General features: G+C 46.8%; 1 protein-coding gene across 6 annotated transcripts in view; it reads right to left on the bottom strand.

Moving 5' to 3' along the window:
• CHST11 (carbohydrate sulfotransferase 11) overlaps window positions 1–26,454 on the bottom strand; it is a 245,845-nt gene that overhangs the window by 126,750 nt on the left and 92,641 nt on the right. For all 6 annotated transcript variants that reach the window (XM_031462882.2, XM_031462883.2, XM_010990045.3 and 3 more), the window contains exon 2: window positions 4,794–4,879. In XM_031462882.2, the coding sequence (XP_031318742.1) occupies window positions 4,794–4,879 (86 nt within the window). The remainder of the gene's footprint in view (window positions 1–4,793; window positions 4,880–26,454) is intronic.

The following is a 26,454-nucleotide window of genomic DNA, read 5'->3' as shown; positions in this document are numbered from 1 at the left end:
CTCCCACTGTGCCCTGCACCTCAAAGGGTTAACTGCTCACTCCAGATTCTCCTGTAACCTTTTCAAACGCCTAGATCCCACAGTACTTAACAAGTTCTATTACCTACATGCTTTGTGTCTTTTTCCTCTGTTTATCTTATAAACATCTGCAGAAGAAACAAATCTTGGCAAGCCTTGCTCAGAAAATGATTTAGGTTGGGACTAGGAAAGTTTCCCACTCCCTGCCTCCTTGGATGATTCAGGCTTTTATCAATCTAAAACTGAAACAAAGATCCTGGCTTCCAAAGGGCACCAAGCTGTGCTGTTCCATCGCAGGGTGAGGGTGACTCTTGCTTAGCCTGGCTCCAGCCCGGAGACCAAAGGCCCTTCCAAGTATCGGGTTCAGTGAGGAAAAAAGAAATCTGCAATCGTTTATTGGACATCTATTGTGCATTCCATACCATAAGCCTTGGCCCCGGCCTTCGGGAATTTTACAACTATCCCGAGCACATCCCAGATCTCAGCTTCAGTCGCTGTGAAAGAGAACCTCAAGGAAGCATTTTTCCACCCGGGAAAGATAAAGGGAGAGGCTCTCTTCCTCCTATGATCTTGCAGGTCAGACAGACCCTCACTACTGTTCAGAAGCTGTGCGATCCTCGCAAGTTGCTTAGCCCTTGTGGGCCTCAGTTAACTTATCTAAAATATGGGATTCTCAGATACCTTCCTTTCAGGATTGCTGTGAAGATTCCATGAGATGTGTGTCCTGAAGAGTCACTGACATGTGTTACACATTCTATAAACAGTAACTTTCTTCCTTTCTCTTTCCCTTCCTTCTTTCCTTCTTACCTCCCCCCTTCTCTCCATCTTTCCTCCTGGAGCCTACCTTTCGGGGAAGTAAATTTACTTCAACACATTAAGACTGGATCAATAAGAGTTCAATAATAATAATAATAATAATAATGTTACAATAATAATAATAATTACTATTATTAAATACTGACAGGTCAAAAGATTATATTGACCGGTCCTCAGAGGCCCTAGGAAGGCTCACAGACCGCTGGTACCTTGTGGAAGCCTCCTAGACTCAGCATTTACCAGTTCCTGGTCAGCCCCCGGCTGAGCATCTGTCTTCTCGGAACACGGTAATCACAGAGCCAAGTAGAAACGCTAAAGAAAGAACCAGGCAGGGCAGGGCCGAACCACATGAGTGATGCTGGGAAGATTTCAGGGAACCCACGAGAGGACTGGGAGGTGGGCGAGGCAGGACAAGCTGTCTTGCCCTCGCTGGCATTTGAGAGGCAATTATGCCCTATTAATGGCTGACAGCCCAGCTCTGCCTTGCAGTCTGAGCTGAGCCGGGCGGCCCACAGATGTGCTCGGCCCACAAATATGCAGTTGGCAACTCCTGAACTTTTGGTGACTTGACGCCAGCTGATCTGATCAGCAATTACGTTTTATTTTAGGGCCAGGAAGACAACAGAGAACCAGGAAAATTATAAGACATCAGAGCGCAGTTTTTCTAAGAATATCAACTACAAACTTTTTTTTTTTCACGGATTGTTGTAACAGTTGGGGGTTTGCAAGGCACTAAAATAAGAAAACCTTGGACACTAAAATCAGATTATAGCCAGTCTTCCTAAGGGAGCTTTTAAGCCTTTGTGCAATGAAAATCTGGGTGTGATTTTTTTTTTTTCTTTGGATGGAGTAACTCCTGCCGAGAGAACTTTGCTGTGGCTGTGACAGTGACTACAGCATGGAGATAAATGGATCTGTAGTCTGTCCTGGGTTTGAACCTTTACTCTGATTCTTACCAGCTGCGTGACTTTAGGCATGTAGGCATTTCTCTCCTTGACCTCAGTTCTCCCAAACATAAAACGGGGGTGTAATACCTAGCTTGGGGCTTAATACAAGCATCCGACGAGATGTTCATAGCATCTAGAAAGCATCCGGTCTACAGCAACCAAGATGGTGCCCTCTTGCTGTAATGTTGGTTTCTTATCATCTAAAATAAACAGTTCCTGCTTTCACTGCCATATCAAACCCAAATAACCAGTCAGCAGAAAAAGGGGAAACGGCATCTCCGGGAGCAGTTGGGACTCTAGCAATTACAAGGTTTGCCCTCTGCCTCTGTGATAACATCAGTCCAGGCTTAGCGGCTTCCACAGCTTGGCTGCGAGGGGAACGGGAGAAACCACAACCAAGGCTGATTGGGTACACTGTTTGTCAATGTCTTGTGGACACAAAACCTAACCCAACTCAACAAGGGTGCTCGCTCCCTTCTGTCCTTTGAACTCCCCAGCCCGCAACGACCCCCAAAGATCACCAAGATGGTTTCTCCAAGCAGCACCACTGACTGAACTTGCGTGGGAAGAGAACATAATTGCAGCTTGTAAAGGAAATCAGCCTAAGAAAAAACATCCCGGGACAACATCCCGAGGAAACGGGGAGATCTTCCTGCAGGAACATTTTCCTGGTTACCAGCAAAAGGGGCCAGACAGCTTGCCCATGACGTTCTGGAGAAGGGTGGTGACTCACCCACCTACGCCCACACAAATGGCTCCCAGAGCTGCCTCTACAGCCCCACCTCCCCAACTAGTCCCCCAGGTCCGAGGCTCCTGCTCAGTGAGCATCTCACTCAACACCACCAGATGGAAGAGATAACCTCTTCCCAGGAAGGTTCTCTGCCCTTTGATTGGGTTACACATGGACCAAGCAGGGTCTCCCTTGCCAGGCAGCTTACTCAAGTCAACCCTGGAATAATGAAGAGAATCAGACGCAGAAGGCTAACCACACAGGCCCTGCCGGCCCTTTTGTGCCCAGCACGTGGTACACGCAGCACGCAGTGGGGCACTTGTAATAGCGGAGAGAAAAATGAATGAGTGAATGAATGAATGCGTCTGGGAATGAACAAATTTCACAGAGGGCACCGAGCAAAGCACATCTTCTCGTGCAGCACTGCAAGGAAGGAACTGTTAGAACATAAAGGAGGAACGCAGCCTCAGGGCAGCTTAGGGTCTTGCCCACGCTAATGTAGCTGGCAAATGAGGACACCAGGCTTTGAACCCAGCCTAAATTCTAAAGGCAAGGCTTCCAATATTGAAGCCATTCTCATGACCACGATAATGATGAATCATGTTTACACAGCCCGACAGGTCAGTTATTTCCTCCTCCCAACATTCCAGGGAGATGCAAAAGCTGACCCCTAAAGAGAATTCACCACACATTCAAGGTTGCACAAGCAGCTGGCAGTGAAGCAGGAGTTTGAACCTGGACTTTCATGCTTTCAATCATAGATATTTGGGGGCACCTGCTAGGGACCAGGGCTAAAGATACAACAGTGACCAGCACAGACAGTCTGTGGACTTCATGCCCAGAGGGGCTTCAGAAATAGCTCTTCCCATGACACCATATGTTGCCCACAAAATTTCCTCAGGAAAGCAGGAGTGCTTCAGCAGTTTTGTTTTGAAGGAGAAAGTGATCTGAGAGCAGAGGATGTCTACTAAAAGACAGAGAAGGTTTGCACCTCACTAGCACGCGCTGTTTTCCCCATGGCTCACCAGAAACCCTCTCCTCTGTCAACGCTGGTGCTGCCTCTTCCCTAGGACCCCTGTATGAACAGGCTGGGAGACTTTCCTATAATTACCAGACAAAACTCAAATCCAAATTCCCTGCTGAGTCACCAGAGAGCCCAGTAAAGGAGGCTTCAGGCAATCTGAGTTTACAATGACCTGCCTAATCTGGCCTCATTGTGCTGAGCTCCAAAGTGGTGGGGCTGACAGGGAAGTGAATTCAAAGGGTTAGGCCACCCTTTTTGGCACAAACACATGAGTCCATTTTTTTCCAGAAGGGAGTGTGGGTGAAAGACAGGAAAGAGATGTGGGATCACAAAGTTCTCAGGCTCATCCTTCTGCAAGACTTCTGGGGATTCAGCACTTTTGAGGACCAAACATTATCTTCCTCCACCAATCACCTCGCTCACAGGAGTATAAAATTAAGAATTTGATACAAATCAAAACTCTGAGATTAGAGTTAAAGCAATACATTTTTCTCCGCTTTGTCAGCAGCTATCAAAGGTCAGCTGATGGGCCACGAGTTGTTCATTCACCAGTTCTTGGCATCACGAGCTAACTAACGTTCCCATAAAAGGACCACCCTTGGAGTCCGCACATCAAGACCCAAACACATCACCAAGGCCATCGCCATGACAGCCAGGTCACCTCTTTGCTCCTAGCTTTCCACAGAGGACAATTTTGCCTTGGTTGGAACTTACTTTGCTCAAAGAGGAACTCTTTCCATCATCAAGTCCGAACTTACCGTGACAGTCACGTAGCAAAAAGTCCCCCCACGAGGGATTCTTGTCAAACTGGTGCAGCGCGGTAGGACTCTTGGGGGCATCGTTGGGCTCGGATAATTGGATGTGGGAGCAGGGCAGTGAGTTCGTCCCCATGTGAGCCTTCTTTGGGGGTACCAAGGGGGAGACCCCACAGACTGGCAGGCTCTGTAATTTCAGAGTCCCCCTTGCTGGCACCTGTGACCGTGTGGCTCCCAGGGATCCAAAACCTGGGCAGGTCTGAAAGCTCAGTCCAGCACTCCACCAAGCCGTTCCTCTAATACTAACTATCTCTGACTAGAACTTCAGAGCCATTCCGTAGAGGAAGGGTGACCGAGACAGCACCCATGGAAGGTAAAATGGCGAGCAAATCCCCAAAAGAACTGAATTCTGGAGTTTTCCAATCCCACCCTGTAATCCCCCACTCCAAAGAAACCGACACATGGAGACAGAGCCGAGCAGCAAGGCAGGTCGCAAGGCTTACCTGGGTCGGGCTGTACAGCTCCTGCAGGGGGCTTCGCGACCCCTTCCGGCAGCAGATGTCCACACCGAAGGGGCTCCTCCGCATGACTGAGGAGAGAAAGTGAAGGCTCATCAGAAATGGGCAACCAGCGTCTACCAACTGACACAGAAAAAGGCCCAGAGGAGGAGAGAAGAAACGGGGAGGGGGAAGGGAGAGAGACTGGGCTTCTGGCAGAGCTGTTCCTTCGTCCAGCACCACGGGGCCGCTGTGTCTTCCCCAACATTCAGGCCTGTCCACACCCAGAGGGACATAAATCATGCTGAAAATTTTTCCCAGCAAATCCTTGAGAAAATAAGACAGGCATTGGAAACGCTCAAATGAAGCCACTTACAGAATACAGGGTAAAAGTTGTCCCCAGAGAGTGAATTCTGCCAACACCAAGCTGGGTGCTATTTTTAAAATTCTGCACCTCCTCCCTCAGCAACCAGTTATGACCTCTTATTCCTGGTCCCCGAGCTGGGTGGTGAGTTCACCCCAGTGGGAGCCTCCTTTGAGGGTGCTGAGGGGGGGAAACGGCGCAGGGCCTTCCCACTGGCTAAGTCAGAGGCCTGGCCTCCCCAAAGCCTCTTGTAGATAGGTTATTGTTCATGAAAATATTAGGTTAAGGCAGACAGGATGAGGGTGTATTGTTCTAGACTGACAGAGAGAGCTCTTAACAATTAATAAAAGAGGGGGAATTAAGCAAATGTCTCAAAAACCCAACAGCACTGAGGACACCAAGAACCGTTTTTAAAAGGAAAGACTCTTTTTTCATTCTTCTTGTTCACAAAACACCTTCAATTCATGCAGTCCCTCACACAGTGTCTAACACATAGTCACCTGCTTGATAATTATTTGTCGAAGGGACAGAGGGAGGGAGGGAAGGACGGAGGAGGGAGGGATGAATTAACGAAGTAACAAGTGCTTTCTTCCCATGCAGGAGGCCGTTTTCCTGTGGAATAACAGGGCGGGGCACGAGCAGAACAAGGAAAGCAGACCCGTGCACGGGTCAAAAGAGTTCAGCCCTGTGTATTGGCAGCAGGGCGGGCAGCCCGCGTTTGGATCTTGACTCCACCTCATACCTGCTGTGCGACCTTATTAGGCAAGATACCTAACCTTTCTGTGCCTCTGTTTCTTCACCTGTAAAATGAAAGTGAGAAAAGGAGCTCCCTCCCTGGGTTGGTTGTGAAGATTAAATGAGTTATTATTCTCTGCACTGGCCAAAAAGTGTTTGTTATAAATTTCTGAAGCTACTGGAGATTATAAACTAGCTTTACACATCACTTAGGACAAAAAGTACCTGCCTCCTGGGAGGGAAAGTGCGAATGTCTCTATTTTTGAGACATCAAGGGAGCTGATGAGAAGTTACCAGACCTCAAGCCAGGCTTTGGGATTCTCTGACAGGAAAGCCAGGCAGCCGAAGAGGGCTGACGGGAGGGGGCTATCGCAGGCCCCTCTGCTCAGAAGCCAATCTGCGGTCAGAAAAGCCAGGAAAGCCATCTCCACAAGTAGCCGATTACTTCTGGAAGGTCTCCAGGCTCCTTCTCATGCAGTTCTCCTTTGACTTGTCCCTCTGAGCCCCATAGGAACCCTGAGAGTGATCATCAGTTCCAAGAAACTTGAAGCCGTCTTCTCTCCTCTCCTTTACTTCCTAGAGCGGGGTCGGCCAACTGTACCCATGAAGGGCGAGCGAGCACTTGGCTTTGAATAATACAGCATATGGGAACTCCTCAGTCTGGCTGGGGCCATGCAGAAGCCGCCCCAGACGGCACAGGAATGAACGGGCGGGGCCGCGTGCCAAAACACCTCCACTTCTGGACACAGAAATCCGAAGTCTATGTAATTCCCACATGTTAGGAGATCTTCTTTTGATTTTTTTCCAAGCGTTTCACAGAAACAGGCGGTGGGCCGGATATGGCCCCTGGGCTGTAGTTTGCTGACCCCTGCCCTCGGGTCGGCAGTACAAGCCCCAAACACACCCGACATGCCCTGTAGCCCCCTCTGGGGAGGGGGGAACCTGCAGGCAAGTGTCCACACATAAAAGCCATTAGAATTTGATTAAGTGGTCCGGGGAAACACTGGTTCTTTGTTCCTCCATGGTTGCCTCGAGAAGAGGGGGGTAAAATCCACGTTGTGTTTTTCTTTAATTTATTACTTCATTTTTCATTTCCACCCCAAACCAGGTAAACTGTTAAATGTATGCAGGTTGCCCTTGGTGCACAATGACCTAGCAACACTCTGGAGGAGAAAAAACAGCCATAAAACCTGTAAAGTCATGCCCATGCCGTGCAAGGTTAAATTCTCCCCATGGCGGCAGACAGTCTCCCCAAGACCTGTGGCTACAGGACCGCCACGGAGAAAACCCCACCACGCAACCCATTAAAAGTCAGCTTTTATGGGGGCCGTATTATTTCATTGGTTTATGTTTCTAATACGAGGCCTTTAAAATGCTTTGGCCGTGTGGGGCCTGCAACATGGGCCCTTTCCCAAGGCCGTCCGCCCCCACTGCTGCCTGCAGGCCTGCCCATGACTTCACTGGCGCCCGGTGACCCAACTTCGGCACCCCAGGCCACAAAAGCCAAGGGGCCTTGTGTGCTTTTTATGGGGACGATAACAATCCCACCATTTAAGGCGCGCACCTTGTGGGCCAGGCACTTGGTTGACCGTAATCCTTCATACGGTGAGGAAAGCACCTGCATTTTACAGATAACCTCTCTGAGCCTCCCTTAACCTCAGGAACTTGACCAAGGTCAAGGCCATGTGGTGGGGAAGTTGCCAAGCTGAGGCTCAAACCTGATTCCTGGGCTCTTTCATACCCAAATGGTAACAATGAGGACCTACTGTGTACGTGGGAGGCGAAGGAAGGACCAGCAGTGATACATGCGAGTATATTTATCCTGGTCATGTCTACTGCAGCAGAGGAGGCTGAGTGACCAACACACACAGAGGGTGGCAGCTGACGTTTCGAGAACATCCACGGTGTGCCAAGCAGTTCATGCCTTAACTCACACAACAACCTTACAGGATGGACACCACTACTGTCCCCACCTCACAGATAGGAACACTGTGGCCCAGCAAGGTTAGAGAACTTGTCTAGGTCTTGTGACTAGGAAGAGGTGAAGACAGGATTCCAACATGGGCAGTCCATGCTCTCGGCCACCCTGCTGGACTGATGTCCAGTGCCAGGTTCAAACATTTCAATAGCTTCCTCCTGGCCCAAGACCTGACTGGCTGGCCACTTCTAGGACCAATTTAAAATGTAACCCAGTATTATAGGAGTAGTCAAAATGATGTGATGTGATGGCCAAACTATTAACTATTAGTTTTTCCCTGTATTCATTTTCTTACTCGACAAGATTTTATTAAGCACCTAGGATACATCAGACATTAGGTAAGGGGGGTAAAGACCCTCTCCGACTTATTCATGTAATTTCTCTGGTGCTTGGCACACAGTAGGTACTCAGAGGTTCATGAATGATCCAGGTTCAAGGCTCCCTTTACACCCGTCAGACAGATTGTTTCCTACTATGTATAAAGGAAACTGCCAGGGGCATCAGGCTGCTGTTATTTTTTTCCTTTGAAAATGAAAGGTCTGATGATCAAAACCCCTAAGAGAGGAATCCCTGAGGACATTTAAAGGTGGCCTTCCGCTGTGTGCCCACCACCACGAGTTTTATTTAGCTACAACACTTGTTTTCTCCCTTCTAAACTCAGATCGAGACAGGAGGGAAGAGGGTAGGGCACAACCATTAAAAGCATGACACAGCTGTTGAAGATACAACATAAACTGGTTAGAACCAATGAGGTCCAAGATGGCAGAAGATTTGGCTTCCAATAGACTCTGAGCCTCATTATACGCTCATTGTACTATATTAGCATGCTAAATGACACGCCCACAGATGCCATGACGGTTCCCAGGCTGACCAGAAAAGACCAAAAAGTGGGCAGAGGCCCAATTCCTGGAAACCCCTGCCTCTTCCCCAAACCAGCTGGAATAATCCTCCTACTCCTACTCATTGGCATATGAAATTACCCAGCCCATTAAAAACTAACCACTCCCACACCTCGGGCCGCTGATCCCTCTGAGATGGACGGCATTCTGTCTATGGAACGTGATCTCTCTAAATTTGCTTTCGCTTTACTATGGTTCACTCCTGAATTCTTTCCTGCGCAAGATAAGAACCAGATTTTCCAGTAAGAAAATCAATAAACTGCAAGACCATTTTGTAAGAATCTCATTGGTCCAATTCACAGTATGATTTCTTGGACCCAGAAACAGTTGTGTATACAGATCTTCCTTGACTTCCAATGGGGTTATGTCCTGAAAAACCCATCATGAATTGAAAATATCATTAAGTCGAAAATGCATTTAATACACCTAACCTACCATCATCACTTAGCCTAGCCTACTTAAACATGCTCAGAATGCTGATATTAGCCTTGAGTTGGGCAAAATCATCTAATACAAAGCCTATTTTATAATGAAGTGTTTAATATCTCATGTAATTTATACTGATAGTGAAAGCCGGAATGGTGTCTGGGTACAGGATGGGTGTTTGTGTATTGGTGGGTTACCCTGGTGATCGCATGCTGACTGGGAGCTGTGGCCCCCGCTGCTCCCAGCATCACCAGAGAGCATCGTATCACATACCACTAGCCTGGGAAAAGATCAGAATTCAAAGTATGGTTTCCACTGAATGTGAACTGGTTTCAACCACATCGTAAAGTTGAAAAATCATAGGTCAAATCATCGTAAGCCAGGAACCGTCACTATGCCAACATACATAAATAAAATTAAAATTAAAATCAATCCGCTGGTATTTGTTGCTTCATGTTACGATGAAGAGCGTGTTTTTAAGTGGACACTCCCCCTCCAGTCAGTCGAGAACAGGTGACAGAAAGTCAGCTAGCGACAAAGGAGTGAAGCCTGTCTCACTCCCTGAGCGGCTCCCTGCAACCCTGCCAGTGTGGCTGGGGCAGAAGGAACTGCAGGATTGTTAATTCAGATCTAAAGACACAAAACTGAAATGCTGCAGGATCCAGGGTGGAAACTCGCTTTTGATGCATTTTGTAAAACCAAAGACATTAGAATTCTCAGGGATTACAGTCTAGCTCCTCCCATTTACAGAAGAAACTCAAGAGAACTTAAGCACTAGGTCTCCAGAGTAGCTGGCAGCAGAGGCAGGGCCGGAACTCAGGTCTTATGAAATACAGCAATAGTCAGTAACAGTCATCATGAGAATGACCATTTATTGAGAATTCAGCAAGTGCCTGATGCCTGACCTGATGCTAAGCCCTTTTCTCACATTGCTTCATTCAATTCTCATGAGAACCCCATAAATTAGAAATACTAAATAATATCACTTATTCCCATTTTACAATCAAGGAAAGGGAAACCCAGAGGGATTAAATAACTTGCCCAAAATCACACCCCCCAGCAAATGGCAGAGCAAGTAGCCAATTTCAACCTTCTGTTTCCAGAACCACCTTATGCTTTAGCTAAAGGCAGGAAGAGATGCTTTTACACTTAGAGCTCCCACCGCAAAAATCAGTGCTCTCACATCCCTCGACACTCAAAGTGAGGCACTTCTCTCCTAAATCACCCAAGTCCAAATGGGTATGCCTTCCTCCTGCTAGCAAAACAGCTCTGACACCCAGTGGACCTTGGACTGTTTCCAAATCTCCTAATTTGCTAACAGCCCAGGCATAACTCCTCCTCCACCCCACGCCCTGAGTGCAGAGCACCAATGCAATTACAGAGATGTCTACTCCCAAGGCACTAATTCTTGCTGGTGCCCCGGTGCAGTCCAGTCCAGCCCATCTGTCAAAAGGACGTTGGAACAGGACAGTGACTGAGTCAGTCTCATCGAGTCAGAACAAGGGTGAGTGATACCCAGCTCCCTCAGAGGGTTACTTCCATCAGGACGGGTCATTCTGCTTTTAGCTGCAGGGCCCACAGCCTGCCCTGAAAGTCACTATGTCACAGTTCTTCCCCATCCTCTTCAGAGGTCACAGAACTGAGGCTAGAGTGACCAACTGTCTTAGTTTGTCCAGGACTGAGGACATTCCTGGAACTCAGGACTTCTGGTGCTAAAACCAGGAAAGTCCCAGGCAATCCAGGACAATTGCATCACCCGACAGCACTCTCTGGAATAAGAAGGTTGGAGAGTGGGTGTCAACCAGAACTGGATTCAAATTCTGGTTTAGTCTTGGGATGTTGGGTCAATGTCCTCATCTCTGAAACTCAATGTTAAACTGTCTAAATCCTGGGTGGGGGGATTAAATGAAAATGTAAACTAGCCTGGGACCTGGCCCCCAAAAGTGTCCATGAGAAAAGTCCCGGGCCTGGATCCTACCCGTAAGCTCTGCCGCCATGCAAAGAGCCTCCCTTTGAACATGGTTTCCCTGGACCTCAGAATTCTCCCTGGTCAGGTTAAAAGGTAAAGCCAGGTGATCTCTAAGTCCCTTCTGACTCAGAATTCCTAATTTCTAAGCACAGGGCAGCAGGAGGTCTCTCTGGACAACCACACGTTAAAATAGCCCTGGAGAAGGGCAGGGTAGAAGAGGCAAGGGTGGGGGCAGAGGAGCCAAGTGAGAGTTAAGCAGGTTTGGGGGAAGGAGGGAGAGAAGAGTATGGGGCCAGGAGAGGCTACGAAAGAAAAAACAACACTTGGCTGTGAAACAAACAGATGTCCCATCAGTTTCCTCCTCTGTTTACAATCTGCCACCACAGGTGGCCATCCTGCTTGAGACTACATGGTTTTTTGTATGGAAAGATACCATCTACAAATAACAGTAATAATGATAGTAATAAATGGGGATGCCTTCCCTCCCTGTATGAAAGCAGGGCAGGAGACCTCCCCTGCTAGCAAGGGCCATGGGGGTAGTTCTCAGATCAAAACCCTCTTGTCTCAGTCACCCAGGGCTCTGGCCTCAAATTCCATCAGGAGGGAATTGGGTGAGGAAATCTCAGAGTGGGCAACTCTGCCGCCTTCAAAGATTTCTCACATTCTTTTGAGTTCAGCATCACCCTTGGTACCACCACTCTCCTTTTTTTTCCCTTTTCTTTTTTTAAGTGGAGGTACTGGGGGTTGAACTCAGGACCTCATGCATGCTAAGCACATGCTCTACCACTGAGCTATATACCCTCCCCTCCAAAAACTCCCTGACTTAGATACCTTGAGAGTCAGGTCAGGGATAAGAGTGCCTTGAGGCTGAGGTTCCACTTGAGGTTGCAAATGAGCCGAACACATTAAACACTGATAAAGAGAATTCATGACTTCCATTCCTAAAATTCCCTCCCCAGTGTTTCCCACCATAGCAGACACCACCCCTATGCACCCAGCTGGGCAGACCAGACGCCAGGAGTCATTCTTAATTCCCCTCCCTCACCCGCCATCATCCCTCTCCCCGCCATCAGCTCCTCACCACCAGGTCCTGAGGCGGGAAGCCCCATAAAAAGACTGGCAGGACCCCCAGGCAGGGCCACTGCTCTCCTCCCAGCACCGTGCGATTCCCTCGCCCAGAGGCTCTATCTCACTTTTTGCCTCTAAAGCGGCTAACTTACACCTAAAATTCTATTGGTTCCCTGAGCTCATTTCTGATTGGTTATTTCCTTCACTTCTGATTGGTCCACTTCCCTAACTTCTGATTGGTCCATTTGTAGGACTTCATTTGCATGGAGCTCACTCCTGATTGGTTATTTCTCTCACTCCCTGATTGGTCTATTTCTACAAAGCTTGTTTCTGGTTGGTCAACTTCTGTTATACTTTATTTGCATATGATGTTGCAAAGTGTAAAACTGGCAGCCTATAAAAGGCCTGTGTAAACCTACAGAGGAGGTCCAGAGCTTGGAGTGTCAACTCCTCTGGGCCTGCTGGGATAATAAACCTGAGTTCTCCAATTCTCTGAGTGCTGCTTGGTCTCTCGCCCAGATCCAGGTTGCTGTCACAACTGAGCTGTAACACATTTTTCTGCAACAGTTCAAGTACCATCACTGCCACCTGCACTAGGACAAATCCTCTTAATTGGGCCCCCTGCTGCCACCTTGACCTCCCTACTCTATTCCCTGTCAATGGCCAGAAGAATCTTCTCCAAATATAAATCAGGTAACAGCATCCTCTCTACCTCAAAATCCTCCCACCACCTTAGAACAAAATCCCAGTCCTTTCCATGGCCTAGGAGGCCCCATGACCTAGCTCCTGCCTGCCTTTCACCCTTCCTCCAGCGACCACCATCCTATCCTCTGTTTCTATGAATGTGACCACTTCTAGGTACTTCATATAAGTGGAATCATACAATGTTTGTCCTTTTGTGTCTGGATTATTACATTGAGCATGATGTCTTCAAGGTTCATACATGGTGGATCATGTGTCAGAATCTCTTTCAAAGGCTGAGTGCTATTCCACTGTACATCTGTCTACATTTTGTTTATCCATCATCTGTTGATGGACACTTGGGTTGGCTCCACCTTTTGGCTATGGTGAATAACGCTGCTATGAACACGAGTGTTGAATCCCTGCTGGGGTTTTGCTTTCTAAGCCGTCTTGCTGGTGCCTGGAATGTGAACCTGAGAAGGGCCAAGAGGCAGCAGGATGAGTGCGTTGGCTGAGGGCCTCCAAGCGGGCGCTGTGAAGATGGTAGGTGGTCACAGGGTATGACCTCAGAACCAGATGGTGGCCTCGAGCCAGACACCACCACGAGAAGTCTTCAGTCAGCTCTCCCTTTAAGTAGGTACTACAGCAGGGAGCCTGGTGGGTAGGCAAGGAATCTGAATGGAATGAAGCCACTTGGTGGGGTTTGGTCGTCCATGGAGAGACATCTGAATTAGGTAGTAAGTGACTTGAGTCTGGGTCATGGGCTGTGAGAGAGCCGCCCCCCCCCCCCAGTCGGAGGCGGAACTCAACTCCCCTGCCAAGGGTTGGCTCACAAAGAAACCTCAAGCCAATGAGGGAGAAACCCAAAAAATTGCTGGAGAAGGGGACCCCAACATTGTTTGAGATGTCAAAATTGTTTTCTTACAAACCTAGTATGATTTCAAATTAAGTACCAAAAATGTCCAAAACAGACAAATATATAGACACAGAAAACAGGCTAGTGGTTTTCTAAGGCTGGGAGTGGGAGTGGCGAGGAACAATAAACAGACACAGAAATTCTTTTCAGGACGATGGAAATGCTCTAAAGTTAGATTGTGATGATGGTTGTAGAGCTCTGTAAACATACTAAAACTCACTGACTTCTACACTTAAAATAAGGGAATTTTATATATAAATTATATTTCATTAAGGCTATTTTAAAAAATAAGTACATAAATTTTTTTTAAAACCCATAAGATTAATATTTTCAAGATGCTAACCTAGTTGAGTAGAAGGATCTACCTTGCCATACCAATATGAAGAATTCAACTAAATAATTTATGTGACTCGAGATTTTAAGTTGAAGCCTTCTAAGTTTACATATAATGTTGGAGCATTTCAGAAACTTTAGGTATCTAAGCTTGAAGTATTTGACTTACATTAAAGTACTTGTTAATCAGACATGTGAAGTACTCAAAAAAGAAATTAAATATAAGACATTTTAAATGCAATTTAAAATGTTAAAAGGAGGTTAAGTTGGTTCAAGGGTCAACTATTGATCAGTGTACATAAATATAACTGTAGAAATTTACTAGATTTATAAGTCAAAGTGTAAGAGTCTCAACTTTAAAGGCTAGCTTGCTAGATCTGTAACTTTAAGTTTTTTAGAAGCTTCTTTTGTATACAACTGTCACACTCAATTGCATGAAAACACATTAACAGAGAATTTACAGGAATTGGCACCTTCAGGCTAGTCTAACGGTGGAGTGGACTGAGCATCTCGGGTGAAGGAAGAGCAGCCCCCGCCCCAAACCTCAGCACAAATTCTGTTCCCAAAAACCCTTACAGCAGTGGATGAATTTTATTGTTGAGAAACCTAAGAGCCTGTGGAAACGCACAGTTTAAGGAATTAAACTGGCGGCTATCCTAGGAAAGCCCTTATAAATTACCTTTTATGTTCATCTACATAAAACTAGAGACAGCACAGCAGTCCGGATCGTGTTAATTACATTCCACACACCTCGAATGAGTAATTATGGGCATTGTACAGTTAATTTTCATTTACCTTTCCTTGCCTGCTGGAGAATTGCTACACTCTCCCCTGCAGTTTCCTTGGAACGCTTAAAATTTATTTTGCAGTGATGCAGATAATATGCCAAAATACTTTCTTCCCTGTGGCTAGTGCTCCAAGTCTGATTTTACGACCGGAGACATTTACGTCTGCCTCCGGGGTTCCCCTACAGCTTCAGAAACGTGGTATAAGGAATAACTTGGCTGCTTGAGAAGGCAAATATTCTACAGAATCTTTACTCAAGCTACTCAAGCGTGACGGGTCCCTAACCCCAAACCTACCCTCTCCAGTTGAGTAGCCAAAGCTGATTGGCTCCAGGCAGGATCATTTCATGCTGAAACAGTCTGGCTGTACCAGGCAACCCCATCTCTCTCACAGAGCTCCACTCAGTCCCCACCATGCAGCCATCTCGAAGGCCCAAGGGAATTGTCACCTGTCCTGTCTCTCTCTCAAAGCCACCTGGGCAAAACATGGTCCTACCTGGGCTTCTGCCTTCTTCCCCCTTTCTCTACCCTGTCTGAGAACGCAGGGAGGGGCTCTGGCCAAGACCATAGTGTCATAGACTGAATAGTGTCCCCCTAAATTCATGTCCTCTCAGAACTGCAGGACGGAGCCTTACTTGGATATAGGGTTTTTGCAGATGTTATTAAATTAAGAGAGGTCGTCCTGGATGAGAATGGGTCCTAAATCCAATGACTGGGGTCCTGGTAGGAGAGGAGAGGATACAGAGGGACACACAGTGGTGCTTAGTTATGGCAGCTCTAGCAAACAAACACACATGGGTTCCTTGACAAGATCCTCAATCTCTTGGCTTCAGTCACCTCATCGGCACAATGTGGGTAATGATATGCCCATGCAGTAGGGGCGTGGTGAGGACTAAATAAACTCATGCACATCAAGTGTTTGGAACAGCACCTGGCCCGAGGTAAGTGCTCAATAAGCTATAGTTAGCTGACCACTCCTGATGTCTGGTACTTTCTCTGTCTAATTATCCCCTAATAGAGCCACTCAAAATCCTCTTCTATTCCAACCTCAAATTCACAGTTGTGCACATGATATACACATGTTAATCTGTGGACATTAGGTTATTTCACAGATCAGAGAGGAACTATGATGCTGTTGATGGACGGAAGGACTTGGTGAGGCACAATGGGTATCTAACCATTTTGCTCAAAACAAGCGTGAGGCAGATGCAGGACACTGAAGTGGGGGTGTGAACAGATGGCATGAGTACCTTTTCTCCAGAGGCCGGAGACAGCTAGAAAGAGACTGCCTCCCACAGGGAAAGACAAGCTGACAGTAATAAAGAGCTGGAGCCTTCCAAGGCAGCCAGCCACCCATCGACACGCATCCGTATTTTCATTTCCATATGTCTAGATGAGTTAAACATGGAAATTATCTTTTTAATTGTTCATTTGTATTATTTTCTCCTGACATTTTTCTGGCACAAGATGCTACCAGAGAGAACACTGATTTTAAAAATATCCCCATATGCCCTATGTCACTGGAACTGTGAAGATGCTTACAGCCTTCAACTACAGCAATTTCCCTCTTGGGAAATTACACCACGGGAATAATTCAACAGAAGCTAAAAGATTAATGCACAAAGATGTTCACTATATATTTCTCTTCCAATGGCCCCAAATTGTAAACACTCTAAGATGTCCAAGATCAGAGGAATAATCTCATAAATCACAGTCCACTTAGGTATGTCATTAACAAATCACAGTATATTCACTGCTCAAAAAATGATACTGTTATTAAAAGTAATAACATGAAGACATGGAAACGGAGTTTAAGTTAAAGCAGCGGAATTCATAATAGTATGAGGACCAGGATCTTGGCTATGGAAATATATACTTACGTATAAAGATGACAACCTCAACAGACATTTCCCCAGTGAAGACACACAGATGGCCAACAGGCACATGAAAAGATGCTCAATGTCGCTAATTATCAGAGAAATGCAAATCAAAAGTACGATGAGGTATCACCTCACACCAGTCAGAATGGCCATCATTAAAAAGTCCACAAATAATAAAAGCTGGAAAGGGGTGGAGAAAAAGTAACCCTCCTACACTGCTGGTGGGATTGCAAATTGGTGCAGCCACTATGGAGGACAGGATGGAAATTCCTTAAAAAACTAAAAATAGTGACCCTATGATCCAGCAATCCCACTCCTGGACATATATCTAGAGGACACTCCAATTCAAACATGCACCCCAATGTTCATAGCAGCACTATTCACAATAGCCAAGACATAGAAGCAACCTAAATGTCCATCGACAGATCATTGGATAAAGAAGTTGTGGCATGTGTATGCGTGTGTGCGTGTGCACACACACACACACTGGAATACTACTCAGCCACAAAAAGGAATGAAATAATGCCATTGGCAGCAACATGGATGGACCTGGAGATCATCAAACCTAAGTGAAGTCAGAGAAACACAAATATCATATGATATCCCTTATATGTGGAATCTAAAGAAAGACATAAATGAACTTATTTACAAAACACAAAGACTTACAGACATAGAAAGCAAACTTATGGTTACCAAAGGGGAATGGGGGTGGGGTAAATTAGGAGTTTGGAAATAGCAAGTACAAACTAGTATATACAGAATAGATAAACAAGGTCCTACTGTACAGCACAGGGAACTATATTCAAGAGCTTGTAATAACCTATAATGAAAAAGAATATATATATATATATAAAACTGAATCACAATTCTGTACACCAGAAATTTATCCAACACTGTAAACTGACTACCCTTTAATTTTTAGAAAAATGAAAACAATTGTTAGAGTGGCTTTTATGCCTTCTTCCACGTTATCATTTTTCTCAACTTAAAAATGATGACTTTAATACAATACTAGATACAAATCAAGTCTTAGTGTTAAAGGTGCTATTGGAAAGCCAGAGGAGTTCTAAATAAAAAGTTGGAATGTCCCCAAAGAAGACCCCAGAATTATCTGCAGCCACTAATGTGGATATTTTTCCCCAACAGATCTTTGAAAAAATTAGAACGCTTAATTTCTGCATGTGTCAGGACAATATGTTGCTTAAGTGTAACTTATGTTGCTGCCATCAAGAAGTGGTGCAGGGGTGAGTCAGATAAAAGCAGGTGCCAGAGGAGATCTGAAAATGAATGTCGGGGAGAGGGGCTCAGGACAGGGGCAGAGAAGGCACACTGGGGCTTCAGGGGAAGGTAGGCTGCACCTCGAATGTTATTCGTCTTGAAACACGGTCAGAGGGAAAAGATCAGCTGTATCCTATTACGCATGCCCACGCTCCCATTTCTCCCCTTCCCTGCCTCCCCGCTAGGGAATCCAAGATGCAGTGCTGAACCTCACTCCGAAGTTCATAGTCCCTCCGAAGACATGCAGTGGGATGGGAATGAACCCAAAGAGGGGAAAGAAAGCACCCGAGCTACTGTAGCAAATTTCCCCAGGGAAATGTTTCACATTTTGAGACTTACTTAAAAAAGAAAAAAGCTTTGTGACAATATGGAGAGACAGGGTCCCATCTTGCTTCAAAAAGTAAGGAAGTTATGCAGAAGATCCTTGTTGCCATGATCAGCAAGAAGGTCTGGCCCCTTGGGATGCAGCAGGCACATCCAGGGTTTAAATACTAAACCCTGGGTTTAGATATTAAAATTCCTTCAGTGTCAGCCAGGCAGCCTCTATTTGTGCAGGCAAATTCAAAAGCTGTAAAACAATAGGAAGGTGTTTGCAAATGATTCTAGCTACAAGAGGATGTGAGAGCCACTTGCTTGTCAGTATATATGAGACGTGGCCAGGTGTGTTAGAAAAGGCCCTGGTTCAGGGCTCACAGCCACCTACTATCTGGGTGATCCGGGGTGAAGGGGCCAGGAACAAGCAGAACATATTTTGAGGTCCTATTATATGCCATGCTGAATGCCAGGCACTTTAGTAAATGTTGTTTAACCTCCCCTTCCTTGTTACCATCCTGAAATGTGTTACCATTCCCATTTTACAGATGAGGAAACAAATGCAGAGAGGTATTTGCAAAGGAGTCACACAGTCAGTAACTGATAGACTCTCTAGACTGATAGAGCAGGTAAATGTTTATTACTCTGAGTTATCAATAGAGATCTACCTCATGTAGGAGAGGAGGGGGAGCAGAGCTGACACAAAACACACAGAAAGCAGCATTTCACGACTGTGGGTCCATCCCTTAGTAAGAGTAAGAACGTGAAAATATGTTGATGACATTTAAGTTACTTACTAAAAGTCATGGAGCAGAGTTAACATGTCTGACACAGCTGGGTCCAAATGCTGACATCAGAGTATTCAAACACCATGGACTTCATTGCCAGGGAGTAGAGCAAAGTGGCTTAAGATGTTAGCTCTAAGGGTGATGGAATTCCTGCTTCCACCTGGGCTCCTCCACTGGCCAGCTGAGCGTTCATTCTTCTGCAGGAGTCTTAACCCCTCTGTGCCCCAGTTTTCTCACCAGTAAGATGGGAGCAAGAGAATTTACTTTTTAAGGTCATCAGGAAGTTCACATGAGATGAAAGCACCAAATACATTGCTGGTCATGATTCTAATGTGCACATGTTTTTGTTTTTTAACTTCTCTGAAATCGAGGTGCACCTCAGAATTACAGCCTTTTTACACTGGACAAAATAGGACATGATAATGTTGATGATGACGACGATCCCTGACTCCCTTCACAGATCTACTGGCCTCCTCCCATCCCTATGCCTCATCTTAAAGCCCAAACCCCTGAAAGGGATGTATTCCTTCTCTCCCCCTCTCCCTCCCTCTCAATTGGCTGCAAGTTTGATGCTTTCTTTTATAAGCCAAGACGAATATCCTCAGGTCCAAATGACAAAGTGCCACAGCATCAAAATGCCTTGTATTCTCTGAGGGTGACCCCAAAGAGACAGCTCAGTGCCCAAGCCATTCATCACAATGCCAAGGCCCCTGCCCCCGTATCCCTAATGGCAGCAGAAGCCACCACATCCTGTAAGTATCGGGCAGAATGGGGTACAGTGGGTCCTTAGCAGAATCAAGAAAGACCCTCTATTATAAGGCCCAATCTTCCTCCAAATAACTGCCCTGGCTCTTGCTGAAGCCCGAAATCCCATACAGCGCTCCTTTACATGATTGGTTTCTAGTTAACTCTCTGATGTTTAGCCACTAAATCAAATAACCAGCTTTCTAAAAGTCTGAAAAACCACATCAAAAACAAACAGGGATAGAATTTTCTCAATTATCAAGCTTTTCTTCCATACACTTTGTTAAACAGCTGACGTAGTTATGCTTAAAATATACATGGACAGATGTATACATATGTAGATGTAGTACTAATATCTCAAAACTGTTAACACAGCGCAGTGACTGCCAGGTGATCCTCCGTCTCATCAAGTTGGAGGTTGTTCCTCCAGGAGAAGGTAAAGGAGCTCAGCACCCCTGGGAGCAGGACCCAAGTCCCTAAGCGTGAGGATGCAGGATGCAATCGCTGACGAGAAGTTCTGATGGGAGAAGCAGGCTCCTGGATGTCCATGGTCGAGGCTGAGTGACTTCACAGAGAGGGAAGTCAGGACAGAAGTGGGAGGACCACAGAAACAGAGGGAAGACACTTTGGCCTTTCACTTCCTTCTAATGGCAATAAATGTCAACACTTGTTTTTCACAATGAGCATGTTGGAACCTCAGATTCTGAGCTGTTCACTCAAGCAAGCCAACAATAAGAACTGTGAAAAACCCTCTTCCCTCCAACTGAAGTAAGGAGCTTCGGAGGACTGAGCACCCGTTTCTTGACAAAAATCATCCCGGCCCCAGCTACCTCACAGAAGCAGAATATAACAAGCACGGGGGAGAAGAATGGGGTTCTTTACTTCCAGAAGCTTTTCCTGAGGCACGATTCTCGCCCTGCTGCAGAAGTTGAAGGCTCAGCTCCAAATTTGTCCACCCTGCTCTAATTGGACCTGACAGACCGAGTCTTCATTCACCCTTCTCTTAATTTATCCACAATCAGCATGTCTACGGTTCATGAGGGTTTAAAACTCCAACTGAAAATATGAAATTGAGTCTCGTGGCATTTGGAAACAGGACGCTTACATTCAAACCTAATTGACCTAATTAAACCCTTTTGATTTAACATCCCTGAGCTTTATTTCACTAGCCCATGCATGCAGTCAGAGCTTTTGGCTTCGCTGTGGCTGGAGAATACTGGGAACTTTACTCAAATTGAGAAACCAATCTTTAGTTTCAATTTTCTTTTATACTCTTGCTGAAGCCTAGACTCTTCCTTCCTGATAACAGAAACCACAAGGTATTTAATTCCCCCAAACCTATATAATGTACAAGGGGAAAGTCACTAACAATTTCTGGCATCAATTCCCTACTGAAATAACTGAAGGGCCACGAAGGCAAAAACCAAATGGTTTTATTCAAAGTTCAGGCCTTTTTCTTCAAATGTCTATCAGAAATAAAAGGGACCTATTACTTAGGGTTGATCTTACGTGACCATTATCTGTGGCCTTCAATTACAGACAACCATTCCGTGTCCCTCTCAATGATCAATGCTGGTGGACAGTGTGATGCTACAAGCCACTCAGAAGCAGCAGGTGTTCCAAAACGTGGCTTCCAGTCAGCCAGGACTGCTGGACAGTCTTCCTGGACTTCCAGCTTTTACCTCCAGTTACATCTAGCCTCAACAGTTACTCAGACTACCTTGCATCTTGTGAGCACAACTGCAGAATCAGGGCTGAGGGTCTGAGGGACACAGCCCAGGGGACAGGTCCACACACCAGCACTTGGAAGTTGCCCACGTTGGAATGTATTCAGACTCCTGAAACTGCCTTGGAGGTGAAAGAGTAAATAAGCCTATTCCTGACACGAGACTGGTAATAATGAATGCCTGTCTAGCTGTCTGCCTAGTCTGATGGGCCTTCCACACGCACCCTCACTGCCTCTCGTTTTAAAAAGGAAAACTCCAAGATCAGAGAGGTTCCATGATGCAAGAATCATGGCATCTCCCTTCTACCGATGAGGAAACGGAGGTTCGGGGAGGTAAGTGACTTGTCCAGAGGTGCAGAGCTAAGCGGAAGAGCAGAGACTCAGATCCAGGTAACTCAGGCCCAGATTCAGTCTTACTCCCTTCTACACAACAGTTGCCTCCCGTGTGAAAGTTAAAAAAAAAAAAAAAGGGAGAGAGGGGGGTTATGTATGGAAAGAAATATTCACTGAGCAGCCACACTGTCCTGGGACCACAGAGGTGAAGGAGAGCTGATGCAGCCCTCGTTGAGCTTCAAGGATCAACAGTGCCCTTTGTCGTTCTTCTGGCATCTTTCTTGGCTTCTTTAAGGGTGACGTGGAAACGGAAGCATGTAATAAAGCCCCTTACTAGGTACCTGGGCACCATCTCATGGCCTCTTCCTTTTGTCAGAGACTGTGCTAAACTCCTTTTGTGTCTCCCACTTGGAGTGGGGCCAGTACAAAATAAGTTCTCGATAAACATTTAGTACTTGGCCCATTAATATCTGGTTTTGCCACTGAGATGACTGCACATCCCAAGAGCCCAGAGCCTTCCTAGAAGTTTTTACTCGGGCATGTGAGGAGTCTGGTTCTCGTGTGGTGATCCATCTCCAGGTAACACAGCCAGCTTTCCGTGCTTCCTCAAGCATCCCCATCACAGAGGGCTCTGTTGAGTTCTCTCCATAGCTGACACCTGAGTCACTTCCCAGACCAAAAGGACAGTGATGAAATAACATCGGACGGGACTTCAGAATTCTGGGACAGGATAAGCCATGCCAGAAAGCTGATGACTCAGTCTCCTGCTTTTCAACCAGCTTTGCTCCCATCCTGGAGAGAGAGCCAGTGTACCTAGGGCTCTCATCGAACCGAGGCAAGAGGCTCCAAGTATAATCAGGAAGAAAAAGATCTCAGGGAAGGAACTCAAAGAGAAAGGTCTGCTCAGGAGCAAAGATCAACTCCACCCAGATACAGGAAAAGGCAAAGGCACAACACATATAAATGAACTTGGAAAAACTTCTCAAGTCAGGAAAACGTATCTGCAGGTTTGTTACACTGTAAGCCATCCAGTTGTTGGAAGCTGGAGTTCAAGGTCTAGAAAGGTCTGACACAGTGGAAGGCCAGTGGGCTGCAGACCAGGAAGCCAGTGCTGGGCTGTGTTCCTCACTAGCAGTGTGACCTTGGGTAAGGACCCACCCTCTTTTCTCAGTCTCAATTTCCTCATCTTTAAGTAAAGGGGGGTTACTCCATTTAAGATCCCTTCCAGCTGCAAAATTCAATACTTCTGTAACTCTTAGTCCGCTCTCCAGCTCAGTGCCCTCCCCTCCACTGCTGCAAGGCTCACCCAATTCCATTGGCAACGTGCTCTACCACCGAACAGGCCAGCCTTTGTAGACCTCCTCAGAGCGGTAACCACAGAAATAAACCCAAATGCACCCAAAAATGTAAATGGGTCGTGGTGCTCTCACATGTATGAAGTCAGCAGTGTGAAATGTACAACAAGAGCATCTACAGATCTTTTGTTGACACAAAGTAAAAAAGAAAAAAATTTCTTAAATATAAAAAGGCCCATTTGTCTGACTCTCAGCTAGACTGGTCTTGAGTCGGCAGCATCTGAAACCCTAGTCCCAGAAATGAGTGTAGGTTGCCTCTTACCAACACGCACGTAGGAGGGAAATTTGGATTTTTTACAGAGATATCCTCTATTCCACTGGGGGAGGACCTGGGGGAGGCAAGGGAAGTTGCCTTTGGCATTGACCAGCCTTTGGCATTGACCAGACAATGAACTCATCGTCCTGCCTGGCTCAGAAATAGAAACTGAGCGTTAAACATAGCTCCCCAGCGTCTCCTTCGCCAGCATCTCAGACTGAGGTTAACTTGCTCATAAGAAAGTCAGAAGTGGGGATGCTTACTTAATGCATAAGAATGTACCCTGTCACCCCAATCACCCCTGCTGCTCCACTGTCATCTGAAGGCAATTATTAAGCACCCAGTGTGTACCCAGCCCTCCCCTCCGAGTGTTCCAAAAAAGGAGACTTCTGGATTGGGCTGCAGGCCCCACAATGTGAATGTACTTAATGTGCCTGAACTGTACACCTAAAAGATGGTTAAAATAGTCAATTTTGTGTTATGTATATTTTACCACAATTTTTTTTAACAATACCAAAATAAAAAGGGTTTAGGCTGCGGCCCCCAGACACACCTAATCATACTGATACAAAATAGAAACACTCAGCCAGTGAGCTATTTCCAGCAGTCCCCAAAACGTCTGGGGCTGATGATAATAGCCTCCCCCAGGCCAAAGTAACCACAGAATTTGTTTAAGCTTCATGCCCAGAACCTTAGAGTGAACCCACAGCCATTTCTACCCCTCTCGGGGGGCGAAGTCCTGAGGCCTAGACCAGGGGTTCTGCAACCTGCATGCCCCTCAGGCCTGCCTTGTGGGGAGGTCAATGTAGATTCCAGGGCCCCACCATCAGGGTCTTTATTCAACAGGCCTGCCTCCAGGTCCAGGAATCTGCCCTTTTGAAAGTGTCCCAGGTGACGTGGGAGGACTCGGGGTGTATTAAAGGGCTGAGCAGAGGAGGTAGATGGACCAGATGCAGCCCTTACAGGGGCTTTTGAAATGGCCAGAGGGGTGGGGCCACGGGGATTGCCGCCAGCTCCTCCCCAGGGAAGGCTGCCCGGGCTCTTCTCCAACATCAGCGCCTGGCTTTGAGCTCTTGACCAAGTCCGAGCAAGGCACACCGTGTGTGGTTCCACCACCGTTCCCACAGCTAGTGGACCATCCGCCAGAACCGGAACACCCAGATTCCAGGCCCAGCTCTCTTCCACACCCTTTCCATGACCACGCTTCAGTCTTCTCCCTCTGTAAAATGGGCCTGATAATGCCTGCCCTGGCTGCTTCCGAGGGCGGTTGCATCACGGGTTCTAGGCCCTGTTCTCCCAACCGCGCGGCCTTGGGCTCTTTACACGTCGCCCCTCTGGATCTCAGCTTCCGTATCTTTGGAATGGTAACAAAACAGTGCCTAGCTCACGGAGTTCCCTTGAGGACTAAACAGACTGATGCAAGAGTCCATTTACATGCAAGCCTTCAACCCAATGGGACACACACAAGAAGCACTTGAGTATTAACTATTAGTATATTCATTATCGTGCTGCATGTGGATGTGCTTGGAAGGGAACGCATCTCAGAGATGAGAGTTGTCACCCTTTTATTATTAGGAAAGACCAAAACTTGTACATGCCACCCACCCTGTGATTACAAATCATGATCCTTTGGCTTCGAGGTGCCAACAGTGACTTTGAGAAGCCAACTCCTTTATTTCAAAAGTGAGTTTCTCCACTCTCTGGGCAAGAGGCCTCCTTTATCAGAAGGGCCCCCAACCCTGCTGCTCCTGGAGCGGCGTCTCTCCGTGGGGAGCCACCCGGAGCTGTGTCTCAGGCAGGACAGTCTCAGACTGCACTCCACCTCACCCGATGATGTCACCTTCCAGCCACACAGAACCGTTCGCAGGTCTCAAAACACACCCAGAAATTGCTCTTCCTTCCAAAGGTCAAGCAGTTTCTGCTTCCAGAACTTTGCCTTCTTGATTGCCTTAGCCAAGACCCTCTTCACCCTGATCGTCACTTGGACTGCAGCTCAGCCGTCCCCGCCTGCAGGAGGCCTTCTTGCCACCCCTTTTATCCCATTTTCCCGTGTGTCTTTCTCAGAGCACTGACCTCTCCGTCACCTGAAAGGACCTCATCACAGCCCCTTCCCCCCTGCACATCAAGCTCTAGGAGCCCCTCATTCATGCTCCCCGTGACAGCAGTGCCCAGCACGTCGGAAAATACCTGATGACTGACTCGTACATCCCATCCAGGGTGCACTTAGAACCCAGGGGCCCTGAGATGTTCCTATCCGTGCCTAGGGTCCTGGAGCCACTTTTCAGAGTTCCTCCTTTCACTCTAACAAGCGGCTAGGTTTGATGGTGAATCTTGCTCTAACGAAAGGTGACAGAGCTCGGGGTTAGGAACCTGGAGGCTCTAGAATCAGACAAACTTTGGTATCAGTCCCGAGCTGCTACTTCCTACCGCGTGGCCCCCAGCAAGTCAAGACCATCTGATAAAACCACCCTCGCAGTGTTTCAGGGAGACAGAAAAACAGCCTGTGTTTAGGCACTTGATATCTGGCACGTGGTGGACATTCAGTAAATGTTATGAATCCTGCTACTATTGTTTGTCCTCTGAAGACAGGCTCCTGAGTCCACCACCTGCTAGCCATGTGACCTTGGCCAGTTTACCTACCATCCCTGCCACTTCTCATCTCCAAATGAGGAGAAGGCTTCCTAAGCTCACAGGGCTGTTGGGAGAATCAGGTAAGACTATCTGGGTAAAGCACTGTACCCGGCCCATCCTGAGCACTCCAACAGCGACAGTTAGTGACATCCACGTTGTGGCCTTTTCTTGTAAACACACGAGCCCCTTGAGGGCAGGAACCCTGTATAC

The sequence above is a fragment of the Camelus dromedarius genome, chromosome 11 (assembly GCF_036321535.1).
Source record: "Camelus dromedarius isolate mCamDro1 chromosome 11, mCamDro1.pat, whole genome shotgun sequence".
NCBI lineage: Eukaryota > Metazoa > Chordata > Mammalia > Artiodactyla > Camelidae > Camelus > Camelus dromedarius.
This window is presented reverse-complemented; position numbering and strand designations above follow the sequence as displayed.